Genomic DNA, 16,315 nt, shown 5'->3' with positions numbered 1-16,315 from the left:
CCTGCCCTTGCTCAGTGGGTTAACGATCCGGCGTTGCCATGAGCTGTGGTGTAGGTTGCAGATGCGGCTCGGATCCCGCATTGCTGTGGCTCTGGCGTAGGCCGGTGGCTACAGCTCCTATTCAACCCCTGGCCTGGGAACCTCCATATGCCGCCGGAGCGGCCCAAGAAATAGTAACAACAACAACAAAAAAGACAAAAGACAAAAAAAAAGAAAAAGAAAAACAGTGGAGCATGACAGAGGACAAATATAGAGTTCCCGCTGTGGCCCAGCAGGATTGGTTCTGTCTCTGGAGCGCTGGGACACAGGTTCAGTGCCCGGCCCAGCACAGCGGGTTAAGGATCCAGCGTTGCCACAGTTGCAGTGTAGGTCACAACTGCAGCCTGGATCTGATCCCTAGCCCAGGAACTCCGTATGTGTGAGGAGGCCAAAAAAGAAAGAAAGAAAGAAAAAAGGCAAATACAAGGAGATGGCAAACCTGGGAACATCACGGAGAGGGAGCATTTCTTGCCCCCGCCAGTCATGTGTGTCAGCCGCGCGGAGGGGGAGCTGGGAGGCACTGCGGCTTTCTGTGTTAAACCCAGGCGGTTCGGGGACCCCTCCCTGCACCAGCATTTCTCTCTTTACCAGGGGTCAGAGGCTTGCCAACTCCTCCCCCAGCTTAGTGAAGCACTCAAGGAACCAGGGGCTTTGCCCGTGTTTTGAACAGGCTGTCTGCTTCTCTGAGGACCCCTGATCTTCATTTATTCTCCCAGGAGTGCCCCCTCTGGAGCTTCTCTTCAGGACAGCCCAGAGCCCTGGCTGAGTAGCCTTCGAGAAGCTCAGTGGGAATGCCAGGCCTTCGGCCCCTGCTGGCATGGGAGGGTGGTTCTCTTAGCCAACAGGGCTCATCCCTTGCCTCCTGGACCCCCCGTCATGCACCCTTGGGGTCACAGGGAAAGCCTTCAGCAGTAGGGAAGGGGCAGGACTGGTAGCCCAGGCTACAGGGGGTGAAGGTGAGTGACACCCCCCCACCCCCGCCGTGTTTTAGGTGCCCATTCCTGCACAGGACCACAGGGGACACGGAGCGCAGGTACCACCTGCGCTACTATAAGACTGGAATCTGCATCCACGAGACAGACTCGAAAGGCAACTGCACCAAAAACGGCCTGCACTGCGCTTTTGCCCACGGGCCCCATGACCTGCGCTCCCCTGTCTACGACATCAGGTGGGCTGAATGCCACCCTGGGCTGATAGCTGTGGGCCGGGGTGGGGGCCTGGCTGCTGACCGGTGAGTGCCGCAGGTGGAACGCAGGGCTGGCCCTCTGGTTCCTTCCCCTCATGCTCCCTCCCACGTTCTCTGTCCCTCCTCCTCCCAGGGAGCTCCAGGCAATGGAGGCCTTGCAGAATGGCCAGACCGCAGTGGAGGGCAGCATAGAGGGCCAGTCGGCCGGGGCCGCGAGCCACGCCATGATAGAAAAAATCCTCAGCGAGGAGCCACGGTGGCAAGGTACGTGTGGCCACGCAGAGGGCTGTGCCTCCCGCCCGCTGTCCGTCCTCGCCCCGCACCTTCCGGCAGCTGCCCGAAGATGAGGCTCACCGCCCCCAGTCCCTTTTCCAAGCCGAGCCGCCACCTCTGCTGGGAGGCGCTTGCCCCTCATCCCACCCCACATCCAGCCACCTACAGCCCCGTCATTCGGGGACACGTCTGGGGAGGCTCCACAGACACACCTTGCCGAGCTCCCATCACCCCAGGTTCTCCCTGAATTCTCCAGGGGCTTTCACACGCACGGGGTCATGCATGGGTAGTCCTGAGCCTCCCAAGGTTGCCCTTTGCACTCCGTGAGCCGTGTCTCCAGGGAGGGACAGCGGCGTCCTCTGTACCTCTTTCCGGGGTCTTAGTCGTGACATTGGCCCATGAGGAGGTGGCCCTGTTCATGCTTCTCACAAAAGCCCCAGCTCCTGGCCCCTGCCCAGTGGCTTCTCCTTTCCCTTCCGCCCACCCCACCCACCTGACCCCTGCCTCTGGCCTCCTGTGCAGAGACCGCATATGTGCTGGGGAACTATAAGACGGAGCCGTGCAAGAAGCCCCCGCGGCTGTGCCGCCAGGGTTATGCCTGTCCCTACTACCACAACAGCAAAGACCGGCGGCGGAGCCCCCGGAAACACAAATACAGGTCCTCTGGCTCAGGCAGGCCGACTGCGGGAGGGAGGGTGGCAGGGAAGGGGTCACAGCAGGGGCTGCCTCCACTGTGCTTTCAGGGAGGCAGGGAGGCCAGCCCTGGGCATCGCAGGCCCACAGGATCCAGGTTCAAGGGGAGGGAATGGTCGGGAGAGCTGAGCGATGGGAGGTCTGCCTTCATCCTCCTTTGGCATAAAATAAGGATCTTGGGTCAGAGTTCCCTCTGTGTCCAGTCTGAGGGGCTCTGCCAGGGCCAAGCCACGCTGTGACATCGCTCTCCTTGGGCTACCCGGGGCTCGGGGGGAGGACTTGGCTGAAGGGAATAAAAGTGTCCTTCTTAGTGATGCAGCCAGGCTGGGCCAGAGAAGCAAAGCCTGGCTTCTGGCCCCAGTACGGCCCTCACTCTGCAGCTGATCTTTCCTGGTTCTGCACCTGGCCTTGCCAAGCAGGGAGACCAGAGAGGGGGCTCATCGGCATCCCCCAGATCCTCTCTCGCATCCATCTGACCCCCCCCTCCCCCGCCACTGAATCAGGTCGTCTCCATGTCCGAACGTAAAACACGGGGATGAGTGGGGAGACCCCGGCAAGTGTGAGAACGGAGACGCCTGCCAGTACTGCCACACCCGCACGGAGCAGCAGTTCCACCCAGAGGTGGGCCTTGGGGCGGGGCCGCAGCCTTGGCCCTTTGAGGGGAGGGCTGACTTAATAGATCCTCCTTGGAGAGCGAGGAGGAAGGAAAGGAGTGTTGGGACAGACACTGACGGGGCCCACCTTGACAGCATCCTGGAAGAGGGATTCCTAGCCACAGGCTCCCGCAAGGCAGTGCCTAAAGGAGCCGCACACCCTAATTTGGCAACCTCCTGTGTTCTGAGCCCACACTCACTAAGCAGCTTTCTGGGCCTGATTTTATTTCCCCAAGACCCCCCTGATAGGGAGGGCGTGCACTGGGTGTGGGGACTTGGCCATTCTGGGCTTTGCACTACTGTGGTACTTAGCATGACACCAGGATTTAAACAATAAGAAAGCCCCTTAGAGTTGTCTTGTTCCAGCTGAGAGCTTAGTGTACCAGAAACTTCCCTGATGCAGCCCCCTGGCCTCACAGCGTGGCTTTGGGCTCTGTTCGAGTGCTGAGATCTCTTGTAGGGTACAGAGGCACATGCTGTCCATTCTCCTGGTTCCATGGAGGGCAGGGCACCCTAAGATAGACGCACGGACAGAAACGACCTTACGTGGGCTGCAGACAGCAGGGTGGAAACTTAGACCCAGCTTAGATCCCAACCCAGGGTGCTTTAGGGCCTGTAGGTATTGCCTGTAAACTTGGCTCCCTTGAGACTTCCCATCGTGGCTTACTGGTAACAAAGCTGACTAGTATCCACGAGGTCGTGGGTTGCATCCCTGGCCTCCCTCAGTGGGTTAAGGATCCAGCGTTGCCGTGAGCTGTGGTGTAGGTCGCAGACACAGCTCGGATCCTGCGTTGCTGTGGCTGTGGTGTAGGCCAGCAGCTGTAGCTCTGATTCGACCCCTAGTCTGGGAACCTCCATTTGCTGCCGGTGCAGCCCTAAAAAATAAAATAAACTTGCTCCCTTAATGCTCAGAGGCACGTTGGAAGGTCGCAGCCCCGGCCAAAATCGTGAGTGAGAGTAGCACGGAGAAGATCCCTGTGTGGGGGCTGGGTCAGGGCTATTGGGCCATCAACCCAGAAGGGAGGTGGTCCCTGGCACGGAGGTGGCAGTGTCTTCTTACTGTGCCTTGAGTACCAAGTTGGTAGCGAGAGGCTGAGGGAAGTGGCTCGGAGTGAGGAGAAAGAATTGATGAACCCAGCCATGCTGAAGGCACTCCTGCCTGTCCCTCTCTGCCCTCAGATCTATAAGTCTACCAAGTGCAACGACATGCAGCAGTCGGGCAGCTGTCCCCGGGGACCTTTCTGCGCCTTCGCCCACGTAGAACGTAAGCTGTTCCCGTTGCCCTCCCCTCCCGCCCCCGAAGCTGAGTCTGTCAGCCAGCAGGGGCCCTGTCCCCACTGGAAGTTCCATGCCCCAGCTCTCTGGAACTGGCCTCAAACCCCTGGAGCTTCCAAGGTCTTGAGACAGCAGGGACTTGGCCCAAGTTGCACAGTCACGATCCCAGGCAGGTGAGGTACCCTCCCCGAGCCAACTAGGCAGGTCCCAGCAGCCGCTCGTGCCACACCCCTGGCAGACACACAACACGGCGCTGCCTTGCTGAGAGCAGAGCTGTGCAATTAAAACACGGTGCAACCCCCATGTCATTTTAGATTTTCTAGTAACCATATCTAAATAGGTTAAATTAATTTTTTAATAATATATTTTTATTTAAGTCAAAGTAATATCATTTAAAAGGTAATCAATATAAAATCAAGGTATTTTATCTTTCTTTCAAACCTAGTCTGAGAGCTGCTGTGGACTTGACTAGCTGTGGCACATTCCAGTTCAGCCTGGCCACGTTCCGGGTGCTCAGCGCAGCTGCAGAGCCGGCCTCATGTTAAAACCTGTGCCCACCCCAGGCCACTGCTCTGTTTGTTCTTAACCTCTTTCTGGGCTCAGGCGTTCTCTCTGGGATTTGAGTGAAAAAGAAGCTGAGGGCCCAGGGCGAGAGAGGTGTGCATACTCTTGGCTCAGAGATGGGCCCAGCCGAGGCAGCACAGAGTTGTTAATGGCTCAGGCTTTGGAGTCATGTGGGACTGGGATTCAGACCCCAGCTCTTCTGCGTCCTAGCTCAGCCACTTGGGAGATTTCCCTTCCCTCTCTGAGCCTCAGTCTCCTTATCTCTAAAATGGACACCGTGGTAGGACTCGTCTTCCAGTCTTTGTGGAGGTGGACAGGCAGTTCATGCACGTTGCCCGGCCTGTCCTACGTGCGTGGTAGAGAGTGTTAGAAAGGAGGTGGGAGTCTCCTCTTCCTGCACAGGCGTCGCGGGACCTCCTTTGAAAGACAGCCAGCTGCCCTTTTGGAGGACAGAGCTGGCTCGGGAGCCTGCTGACCTCCGTCCTGTCTTTCGCAGAGCCAGCCCTCGGTGACGACCTGCAGCCTTCCTCAGCCGTGTCCAGCCCCACCCAGCCGGGTCCCGTCTTGTACATGCCGTCTGCTGCCGGCGACTCGGTGCCCGTGAGCCCCTCCAGCCCACATGCCCCTGACCTCAGTGCTGTACGTGCCTGTCCAGGGGGTGGGTGGGCACCGTGCCTGCCCAGAGCCAATCCCTGCCTCTCTGCTCGGGGAAGAGGCCGCTGCCAAGGGGGCTCTGCCCTTTCTGCCCCAAGGCTCTTCTCATTGAAAGCTGGTAGTGGCTGGGGTGGTGTCTCCAGAGCCCACGATCAGCCTGGATAGAGCAGGTAGAAGGGACAGCGCCATCTAACAGCCCGACACAGTTCCCTCGGGAGGTCCTAGGCTTCTGGGTGGTGGTTGCTGCCCACTGGCAGATGAAAATGGAACCGAGCCTCTTGCTGAAGAGGCTCCCTCTGGGGAGGGGATAGAGGGTGGGCTGTGCCCCAGCCTGCACCTTGCCCACCAGCCTCTCCTCCTCCTCCTGTGCAGCTCCTCTGTAGGAACAGCAGCCTAGGGAGCCCATCTAACCTCTGTGGCTCCCCACCGGGCTCCATCAGGAAGCCCCCAAATCTGGAAGGCATTGTTTTTCCTGGGGAGTCTGGCCTCGCCCCTGGCAGCTATAAGAAGGCTCCTGGCTTTGAGAGGGAAGACCAGGTGGGAGCCGAATACCTGAAAAATCTGAAGTGCCAGGTAAGGGATGAGGGGGGCAGCCCAGTGAGGTCAGCTGTCTTGTGTGCGGCACTGTCCTAGCAAGCCCCTGTCCCCAGCCGTCCCATTTCACAGATGAAGACAGGCAGGAGGCCGAGCACCTCAGCCAGGGCAGAGCCAGTCGGTAGAGCGGTAGGGGGTCCTACCTCAGTCTTCTGCTGCCACATCTAGTCTTTGCCCTGCCCTGTGCTGCCTTGATGGAACAGCGTAAAAGGGGTCCCTAACTGGGCTTTTTGTGACTTGGAGTCACCAAGGAAGAGAGGAGCAGCTCCCCTGGCTCCTGGGCTAGGGAAGGAGGGGGCATGCATGTCAAGGGGGCTGCACCGCAGGTGTCTGATGCCTCCTTACCCCCTGGTCACTGCAGCCTCAGTGAGCACAGCGAGCAGATGCTTGGCGGGACTCAGGGACCCTCCCTAGCACCACAGTCACCTCCTGCTCCCTGACTTTTCTCTCAGGCCAAGTTAAAACCCCACTCACTAGAGCCCAGGAATCAAGAGCAGCCTCTGCTTCAGCCCAAACAGGTATAGAACCCTGGGCCCTTTCTCCCTTTCCGACACCTGCTGTGGACAGGACAGGCCCAGACAAAAACAAATGTATTTATTGAGCATCTATACTGATCCCCCTTCCCCTACTGCAGGACTTTAGGGGTGAGTGGGCCCTGCAGCCTCCAAGCCACACCCCTGCAATGTCAGCCTCTCAACAAGGTGTTGAGTGAGCGGGCCCTTCCCTGGGCACGGGGGCGACCAGATGGGAGCAGAGGCACCCCCTTTCCTTCTGCCCCGGCTAGCCCCGTCCCCAGCCCCTGCCACTCCGGGCGGCCCCCATCGCGTCTCTTCCCTCTCTCGTTGCAGGACATGCTGGGCATCCTCCCTGTGGGCAGCCCCCTGACCTCAAGCATCTCTTCTAGTATCACATCCAGCCTAGCAGCTACTCCCCCTAGCCCCGCCGGCACCAGCAGCGTCCCTGGCATGAATGCAAATGCTCTGCCCTTCTACCCCGCCAGCGACACGGTAGAGTCGGTCATAGGTAACTGGGCCGTTTCTGCCGCTAAGTCTAGGACCAGGGCTGGGATCAGAGACGCTCGGTCTCTGGAGTGAGACTCAAACCTGCACACGGTCACCTTAGCTATCTGTCTGGGGAGGGTCCCTGAGGGCACTTTGAGCCCTTTGACCTAAATGGAAAATGAGCCCGAAGTATAAGGCCAGGAGCGGCCCTCGTACAGCAAGTCAGCCCCCCGGTTTGCTCTGGTGCGCAGATTAGAAAGGGATGCCTCTTCCCATGGGTACGTGCAGTCTTACTCCACAGCATGCGCTGTTCCGCCCCCACAGGTATTCTTGTGCAGTGAGCAACCCGCACAGCTGTCCTCGGGTCCTCTTTAGAAGCCACTGCCTTTCTCTTTCAGCAGTCACTTATGGGTGCCACTTTCTACCAGGTCCTGTCAGAGGCACTGGGGTGACAGAAATGAAGACATGCTCTTCCTGCCCTCGGGGAGGGACACTGTTTCTGCCCTCCCAGTCCAGTTCATCAGAGCACAGTGGGCATTTGTTGAGCAACTGCTTTGCACTAGCCACTGAGGGCCCAGAGACCTACCTGCCCTCAGTGAGCTCAGGGGTGAAACACACGAGTGGTAACATCAGGGGACAAGACCTCTGTCAGAGGCAGGGACCCCAGCTTAGGACCCAGTTCCTGGGGTGTGGGGGGGGTGGTCAGAGAAAGTTTCAGGAAGAGCCATTGGAGCCGGACGTGGCTGGGGGGGTGGGAGAGGGCGGGGGGCAGTGGTGGCAGAGGAGCAGCCCCAGTGCAGGCAGAGGCTCAAGAGAGCTCAGGTCCGGTGGGACTGAGCTGGAAGATGCAGCGGGGGCCAGAGATGAGGCGGTAGAGGGCGGGTGGGTCCGAGAGGCACCTCGGGACTGTGTGGCCCCTTGCGAGGCTGGGAAGCTCATCCTCCCGTCCCTCTGCCTCCAGAGTCTGCCCTGGATGACCTGGACCTGAATGAGTTCGGGGTGGCCGCCTTAGAGAAGACTTTCGACAGCAGCACCGTGCCCCACCCGGGCAGCATCACAGTCGGTACTCACCGGGCCGTGGGTGGCTGGGGTGGCGGGGGAGGGCTCCTGGGCTCCAGGCTGGCAGAGAGCGGTCCCCTGCTCAGCGTGGCCCCACGCGGCCTGCCCCGCCCTCACTGGGCCGCCCTCGGGCCTCTCTCGCAGGCGGCAGTTTGCTGCAGAGCTCCGCACCCGTGAACATCCCTGGCTCCCTGGGCAGCTCTGCCTCCTTCCACTCCGCATCCCCGTCCCCTCCCGTCAGCCTCTCCTCGCATTTCCTGCAGCAGCCCCAGGGCCACCTGAGCCAGTCAGAAAACACATTTTTGGGGACCTCAGCATCACATGGATCTTTGGGTAAGAGGGGTTTGGCTCTCTGCGACCTGGGGCAGGAATCGGGGCTTTAGGAACACGCTGTGGCCGCTTTGTCCACGGCTGGAAGCAGTTCAGAGTGGAGGTGAGAGCAGGGGCTCTGGTCGCGAGGCGATTCTCTTAGCTGCGCGAACCTGCCCAGGTGACTGAGCCTCTCGGCCTTAGCCTCCTCTGTACGTGGGTAGAACGGCAGCGCCCACCTCGTAAGGTGGTCGAGGCTTAAATGAAATGACTGAAGTGCCAGGCACAGGGCCAGTGCCCAGTGAGGAGCGTGGCCTCGGAACCGCCATTCACCCCAAGCTCCTGGAGGCTAAGCCTGAACAGGCGCACCCTCGGCACAGGGTGGCCTTCCCGGCAGGCAGAAGCACCACCGAGACCCGGCTCGAGCCCCAAAGCCTGTTTGCCGAACACAGCCCTAGAACTGTGTGGACGGGGGTTCTAGAGGGCACGTCAGAGCCCAGGGGCTCGAAGCACCACACGGAGACTGGCAGGCTCCCCCAAAATGGCTGGCCCCGCACTCGCGGATGTTCCCTGAGCCAACGGGGCGTAAGGCGCCCCCCCCCCGCCCCTGGCTGCTGCTCTTTCCCTCCCCCAGCAGCTGTGCAAGGAGATCAGAAATACCCTCCCCCAAGGGCGGCTGGGCGTCCTGGTCACCCTGAGCCTGAGCCTCCGGGCTCCCTTTGACATTCCGGCCAGGTTTGGGCGCTTCCCCGGTCTCCAGGGGTTGGGGCCGCGTGTGGATGTCAAGGCACCTTGACAGTTTATGTGGACGCCGCCGTCAGCCAGGTGCTTGGTGTTACATGTCCCGGAGGCGTCTTAGCTGTGGTCCGACTTGCTGGCCTCTCATTCCTTTCCCCGTGTAGTTATCGAGCAGTTTTACGGAGACAAGGTGAGCTCAGCAGTCCCTGCTGGCGCCGAGCCATGGTCTGTGGAGGGGCAGAGGCGTCACTCTTGGGGGAAGCAGCGGGCTGGGTGCTGTGATTCAGAGTAATAGAGGGACCTGACCTGGATCTGGCTCCCTGAGGAAGGGGCTCCTTTCCACGAGAGGAGATGCCACCTGAGTGGGAGGAGAGGCACGAGCAGAGCCTGCTGCTGGACAGGGTTGAGCTGGCGCATTGGTCCCAGGTTCTCTCTCCGGGACGAGGCAGATAGCCTCACAGCGCCACATGGACAGCGGTGGTCATGTGGGTGCACTCGTGTTGCTTGAGGACAGATGGTCTGAAATTCATTTGCTTCTGGAACATCCTGGCTGGATTAGAGGGAAGGGGACAAGAGACATTAGAATGATATGTGTGGACAGCGGGTTGAGAACCTGACTGGTATCCATGAGGATGCGGGTTCCATCTCTGGTCTCACTCATGGGTTAAGGATCCAGTTAAGGATCCAGCATTCCCGTGAGCTGCGGCATAGGTCTCAGACGTGGCTCGGGTCTGGCGTTGCTGTGGCTGCGGTGTAGACCAGCAGCTCTGATTCAACCCCTAGCCTGGGAACTTCCATGTGCCGCAGGTGCGGCCCTAAAAAGATAAAAAGACACATCAGTGGTGTGTGTGGGCAGGATGAGGCCAGAGGTGGGTAGGGGTCTCCCTCAGCGGACAGGGGCCCCCGGGAGCCACAGCAGGGACACGTGGTGTTAGAAAGCACCTGCTGAGAAAGTGGGGGAGCACACAGCTTGGCTTTTTGCAGTCAGACGCCCTTGGTACTGGCCCTGCCACTTAACTGGTTTTGTGATTCCTGGTGGCATGTTTTATCTCCATTTCCTCGTTTTAAAACAAGGGGAATGACCCAGGGCTCCCTGAGCTCTTCTTGCTCCGGTTCTGCCATCATCTGTGGCTCTGGTCAGTGTCTTTTTCCTGACTCTCCTCCTGGGCCTCACATGAAGGTGCGAGAAGCCTCCCCCTTTCTCTAGCCTACAAGTGACGTCGTGCTCACAAAGGCCACCTTCAGACTGCTCTCCCTACAGCACCTCCCAGGCCCCGAGTCACCTTGCGAAGCGAGTGATGGGAGCCCCGTTTTACCGACGGGGATGTTGAGACTCAAGTTAAATGGCAGCTGATGGGGAACAGGTGGCACCTGCTCACCCCAGTGAAATTCCCCAGCCCGACATTGCTGGACTCGCACAGTCAGGCCCTGGGAGCCCCCGGGCGCGGTTGGGCAGGGCCTGGGCCCAAGCCCCAAGCCTGTCGCAGCTCTGACGTCCCGCCCCTTCCCGGAGCAGGGCTGAACGGGATGAACAGCAGCATCTGGGAGCATTTTGCCTCTGGAAGTTTCTCCCCGGGCACTTCCCCTGCTTTCCTGTCGGGGCCAGGGGCTGCGGAGCTGGCCCGGCTTAGGCAAGAACTAGATGAAGCCAACGGTACCATCAAGCAGTGGGAGGAGTCCTGGAAGCAGGCGAAGCAGGTACTGGGCCCACACGTCCACTGCCTTCCCCGGGGGTGCTGGTCGGGGTCCTGGAGAACAGAGCAGAGCCTCAGTTGAGGTGGTTCTCTCTCCCTGTGGAAAGTCTTGCCTCGCCAGGCAGGGACCTGGGGTGGCTGGTGTCCTGGGCCTAGAACTCTGAGCTGTTCATTTGGTCTGAACCATAGCGCCCCCTCCCTCTCCCCAGAAGCCTGACTCTCCAGGGCTCTGGGTCCAGGGGTTTACGTTCTGAGATGGACCTTGTGTCCAGCCACAGCTTGGCAGCCTGTAGAGGTGCTGGCCAGCTCTCCCTAGGGCTCTCCTGCTCTGCTGGGCTCACCCCCATCCATGCCCATAGCAGGTCTCTTGGGGTCCTGAAACCTCTCTTCTCTGCAGGCAGCATCAGCCTCCTCCCTGCCCCCCTCCCCAGACACCTGACCCAGCTCCCCAGCAGGCCCTGCAGCCACAGTGGCCCACACAGGTGCCCAGGGATGCACTCTCGGGGCAGGGGGGCAAGGGCAGGGGGCCACCGTGACAAGGTGTGCTGCGTGTTGGACCCACAGGCTTGTGATGCCTGGAAGAAGGAGGCCGAGGAGGCCGGGGAGCGGGCCAGCGCGGCAGGTGCGGAGTGCGAGCTGGCCCGGGAGCAGCGGGATGCGATGGAGGCGCAGGTGAAGAAGCTACAGGAGGAGCTGGAGCGGCTGCACTCAGGCCCCGACCCGCAGGCCCTGCCCGCCTTTTCCGACCTGGAGACCCTCTCACTCTCCACCCTCTACTCCCTCCAGAAGCAGCTGCGGGCGCACCTGGAACAAGTGGACAAGGTCAGCCGAGGAATCTGGGGAGCACAGGGCGGGGATGGACAGTGGCCTCGGCCAGAGCTTGGACTCCCTGGGTCCCTGCTGCTCCAGGGCCTCTGTGCAGCAGCTGGGCCGACCCAAGGGCTGTCCTGCTGGAGGGGCGCTAGGACGAGGATGCCACTTCCTGGGCAGAGGGGAAGCTGGAGGCACTGTGGAGGGCGGGCGCTGCCCTGCACTGCATTGGTACGCCGCTTCTCCTGGGACTCTGTGCGTGCCAGCAGACAGTCCAGAACACCTAGGTCCCCAGGGCAGTCCGGTAGGAAGAGCGTTCTTCCCTTCCCTAGCTGGGCATTTGGTAGCCAGGCCTCGCCTGTGGCCACGTCACCTTGGGTACACCACTACCCTCCCCAGACCCGTAGTTCCTTTTTGGGGACCTAGGGCCTCTACCAGCTCAAATGAGATGAGGCAGAGAAGCCTCTGTTGGAGGAAAAACCCATTCAGATGGGAGCCGCAGAGCAGCCCACACGCACGGGCTCCAGTGCCCCCGCCCCCTGCCGGGCCTTCGGCTGAGAGTAGAGGTGACCAGCCTGCCCTTTGACCTCTCGTGGGCGCCCTTAAGCGTGCGCTGGAGCTCTGCCGGTTTCCTCAGGCCCAAGGGCTGCCTTGAGAACTGGGGGAACTCCTTGTCTGACACGGGGCCAGGCCAGTGACCGTGGGGTCCCTCTCCCCGCAGGCCGTGTTCCACATGCAGTCGGTGAAATGCCTTAAGTGTCAGGAGCAGAACCGAGCGGTGCTGCCGTGCCAACACGCCGTGCTGTGTGAGCTCTGTGCCGAGGGCAGTGAGTGCCCCGTGTGCCAGCCAGGCCGGGCCCACACCCTCCAGTCGTGACCCTGCAGGCCTGGCCCTGGCCTGGCTCAGATCTTCTCACCTAGGACTTTTTAAAGTATATATATGTATGTATGTATGTATGTATGTATGTACGTATATGTATATGATTATGTATACATTTCCGTATGTGTGCAGGTATGTGTGGGCGGCCAGTGTGAACAGTGTCTGTGTGTATATCTGTACATAGATATAGACACACACTTTAAAACAGACTTACCAAGCACTTTTTAAAAGAAAACTATTTTGCAGTCCTCTCCCTACCCGCTCCCTACTTTTCCCACTGCAGAGACAAAGTCCCCCCTTCTCCCACCAGCCTTTTGGCAGGGAGTCAGTTTCTGTCTCTTTTTTATGTAGGAACTAACTATTTTTAACTTTTTTCTGGGGCCTGAGCAGGGAGGGGTGGGAAACTAGAAGGGGGTGAGGGAAGGGGCTAAGCCTTCGGGGCAGGCCCTGTTCACCCCACCTCCCCAGGCCAGGGCCCAGAGCCAGGGCTTGTGTGGAGGACCAGCTGGAGACCTGGCTCCCGCTGTGAGGATTGAGGGGGAGGGCGTCTGCTGGGGTCCGAGCCAGCCTAGCTCCTAGGTTTACCAAGTGTGTATTTAGTCTGGGGTGGCAGGTAAAAGTTGTGGGGCCAGCCCCACTCCTAACCCTGGGCCCTTGAAGCTCCTCCAGGGGCAAGGCCTAGGCCTTCTACCCTCAGATTCCTGAGGCTGGGGGTCTACCCCCCAGGCTCCCAGCACAGCCTCCCTGGCCCCAGGGCCATCTACCAGGCTGGCACTGCCCTCTCCATCACCCCCAGCTGCCCTCAGCTGCCCCCCCGCCCCCTTGTGCACAGCCCTCTGTGCTGTCCGCCCCTCCCTCTGGCAGCTAGCAGGGCAATAGGTGGGGGAGTCGCGGACTGTGAGGACCAAGGTAGGGCTCCGGCCCTGCCCTGGAGGGGCTCCGTAGGCATTCCTTGGTGCTCTCTGAGTGCAGCTGACGTCCTGCCCCCTGTCTGGAGCAGACGCCGTGTGCATGTGTGTGCGTGCCTGTCCAATGTATATTGTGTCTTAGCTTCCATTTTAAAAATTGTTCTGTACAGAGAGATGCAGCAGGGGCGGGAGGGCAGAGTGGGCAGAGGGAAGCCGCCCCACTCCCAGCACTGGGGGTCTGGGGTGGGAGCAAGAGCGCTGCAAAGGGTCTGGCCCGGCCCAGGCCCCCCCTTGGGCTCAGCACGAAAGGGCTTTCAATGAATTAAGTGAAAAACTTTTTTACAAAAATGCAAAAATCAAAGCTCCGAACGTATTGGGAATAAACTATGAACTTGCCGCGGGACCTTGTTTTCATGGGGGGGGGGGGGGCCTCCCAGATGAGGGCCTGTGAACTACACGCTCCCAGCCCAGGTTTCAGCCATGCAGACAGCTTGTGCTCTGCCCCTGAGGTGTGGCTAGGGAGCCAAGAGGCCCCTCTAGGCCCAGAGGCTGCCCCCAGCTCCCGGACAGCAGTCAGCTGTTCTCGGTGGGGACCTTCCAAGCCCTCGGGCCCTTGAGAGCTCTGCCCTCAGATGGACTGGGTTACTTGTTTGCCACAGGACAATAGGCCCCCAGCAGTTCCTTACAGGAACAGACAGTGCCTTCTCGTAAAAGCATTCAAGGTGGTCGTGCGCCTGAGGGAGCCTTCGAGCCACCGCCCTCCCCTGTTCTTAGCTGGCTCGTCAGGTGGGCGTGAAAACACCTGGGCTCCCTGTGTGGGTCTCAGAGGAGCAGAGCTTGAAAAGAGCCTTGGAGGTGACCTCACCCGAGCTCCCGTCGTCATACCTGTGCAGACTCAACCAGGGTCCCACAGCCAGAATGACAACTGACCCTCAGGCTCGGTCTCCCCACGCACATCTGGGACCCCATTCCTCTAAGCCCTGCCTTTAGAGCAGCCACTTGCCTCAGCCTGCACCCCTGAGGGGCGCCCCCACTCATGGTGCTCCCATGAGAGAGCTGGGCAATGGCCTTAAATTACCTTAAATGTACATGGACTAAATTCTCCAACCAAAAGACAAAGACTGGCCAAAATGGATACAAAAACAAGACCCATATATATGCTGTCTTCAAGAGACCCACTTCAGTTCTAGGCACACGCAGAAATTGAAAGCGGGAGGAGGGGAAAAAACATTCCATGCTAATGATAATCAGAAGAAAGCTGGAGTGGCAGTGCTCATCAGACAAACTAGACCTTAAAGAATATTAAAAGCGACAGAGAAGGCCCTGAACCTAATGATCAAAGGATCCACCCAAGAAGCAGCTGTAACAATTGTAAATACATAGGCACCCAACATAGGATCTCCTCAGTGAACAAGGCGACTGCTCGCAACCTCAGAAGAGAAACTGACAATAACACAAGAGCAGGGACCGCAGTGCCCCTCTTACAGCAATGGATGCATCATCCGGACAGAAAACCAGCCAGGAAACACGGGCCTTACACGGGGCACTAAAACAGATGGACTTAGTAGGTACCTAGAGACCATTCCATCCAAAAGCAGCAGAATACACATTCTTCTCAAGTGCACACAGAACATTCTGGGCCACGGATCAGGCCTCGGTAAATTTAAGAAAATTGAAATGGAGCATCTTTTCCAACCACAATGCTATATACAACTTGAAATCAAAAAGGGAAACCAAAAAAACAAATATGTGGAGATGAAACAACATGCTACTAAAACGATCACTGAAGAAATCAAAGCGAAAATTAGGAGTTCCCGTTGGGGCACAGCAGAAACGAATCCGACTAGGAACCACGAGGTTGTGGTTTCGGTCCCTGGCCTCGCTCAGTGGGTTAAGGATCCGGTGTTGCCATGAGCTGTAGCGTAGGTCGCAGACGCGGCTCAGATCCTGTGTTGCTGTGGCTCTGGTGTAGGCCGGCTGCTGCAACTCCGATTTGACCCCGTAGCCTGGGAACCTCCATATGCTGTGGGTGTGGCCCTAAAAAGAACACAAAACAAACAAACAAAATTAAAAATTACATAGAAGCAAATGATAACAAAAACACAACAATCCAAAATCTGTAGGATGCAGCAAAAGCAGTTCTAGAAGGGAAGTTTATAGCAATACAAGCCTACCTCAGGAAACAAGAAAAAAGTGTCAAACGACTTAACTTTACACCTAAAGCAACTAAAGAACAGACAAAACCCAAGGTTAGCAGAACGAAAGAAATCATAAAGATCAGAGCAGAAATAAATGAAATAGAAACAAAACCACAGAAAAGGTCAATGAAACTAAAAGCTGGTTCTTTGAAAAGCTCGACAAAATTGATAAACCCTAAGCCAGACTCAAGAAAAAGGACTCAAATCAATAAAATCAGAAATGAAGAAGAAGTTACAGTGGACACCACAGAAATACAAAGGATCATAAGAGACTGCCAAACTATACACCAATAAAATGGACAACCTAGAAGAAATGGACAATTTCTCAGAAAAGTACAACCTTCCAAGATGAAATGGAAAAGATGAACGGATCGATCGCAAGTACTTAAGTTGAAAACGATAATTTAAAAACTTCCAGGAGTTCTTGTCATGGCTCAGTGGAAACGAATCTGACTAGCATCGTTGGGGGCGCAGGTTCGATCCCTGGCTTTGCTCAGTGGGTTAAGGATTCGGCGTTGCTGTGAGCTATGGTGTTGGTTGCAGACGAGACTCAGATCTGGCGTGGCTGTGGCCATGGCATAAGCTGGCAGCAACAGCTCCAATTCAACCCCCTAGCCTTGGAACCTCTATATGCCATGGGTGCAGCCCTAACAAGACCAAAAAGAAAAAAAAAACTTCCAAAACTTTGGCTTCACAGGCAAATTCAATCAAAAATTTAGAGCAGTGTTAACCCCTATCCTAAGACTATTCCAAAAAGCTGTGGAGGAAGGAACACTCCTAAACTCAT

The 16,315-nt window shown here is 58.1% G+C and overlaps 1 protein-coding gene and 1 long non-coding RNA gene across 3 annotated transcripts in view; one reads left to right on the top strand and one right to left on the bottom strand.

Annotated features, from left to right (window-relative positions):
* The window catches only part of UNK (unk zinc finger), a 35,276-nt gene extending 21,550 nt beyond the window's left edge, over nt 1-13,726 (top strand). For both annotated transcript variants that reach the window (XM_047756608.1, XM_047756607.1), the window contains 14 exons: nt 1,031-1,207; nt 1,359-1,489; nt 2,021-2,156; nt 2,695-2,812; nt 4,024-4,108; nt 5,180-5,322; nt 5,710-5,910; nt 6,384-6,449; nt 6,780-6,954; nt 7,894-7,995; nt 8,136-8,324; nt 10,555-10,736; nt 11,297-11,554; nt 12,264-13,726. In XM_047756608.1, coding sequence (XP_047612564.1) covers nt 1,031-1,207; nt 1,359-1,489; nt 2,021-2,156; nt 2,695-2,812; nt 4,024-4,108; nt 5,180-5,322; nt 5,710-5,910; nt 6,384-6,449; nt 6,780-6,954; nt 7,894-7,995; nt 8,136-8,324; nt 10,555-10,736; nt 11,297-11,554; nt 12,264-12,419 — 2,119 coding nt within the window. In that variant the 3' untranslated portion in view covers nt 12,420-13,726. The remainder of the gene's footprint in view (nt 1-1,030; nt 1,208-1,358; nt 1,490-2,020; nt 2,157-2,694; nt 2,813-4,023; nt 4,109-5,179; nt 5,323-5,709; nt 5,911-6,383; nt 6,450-6,779; nt 6,955-7,893; nt 7,996-8,135; nt 8,325-10,554; nt 10,737-11,296; nt 11,555-12,263) is intronic.
* LOC125113743 (uncharacterized) lies at nt 4,425-11,300 on the bottom strand. Its single transcript, XR_007131578.1, has 3 exons — nt 10,697-11,300; nt 9,345-9,588; nt 4,425-9,265 (listed from the first exon to the last, which is right to left on the bottom strand). It is a non-coding gene; the product is annotated as an uncharacterized LOC125113743 (long non-coding RNA).
* Nucleotides 13,727-16,315: the final 2,589 nt, after the last annotated feature.

This window comes from Phacochoerus africanus, chromosome 14 (assembly GCF_016906955.1).
Source record: "Phacochoerus africanus isolate WHEZ1 chromosome 14, ROS_Pafr_v1, whole genome shotgun sequence".
In the NCBI taxonomy this organism is placed as follows: domain Eukaryota; kingdom Metazoa; phylum Chordata; class Mammalia; order Artiodactyla; family Suidae; genus Phacochoerus; species Phacochoerus africanus.
Note: the sequence above shows the minus strand (reverse complement) of the source record. Positions and strands in the feature narration are given on the sequence as shown.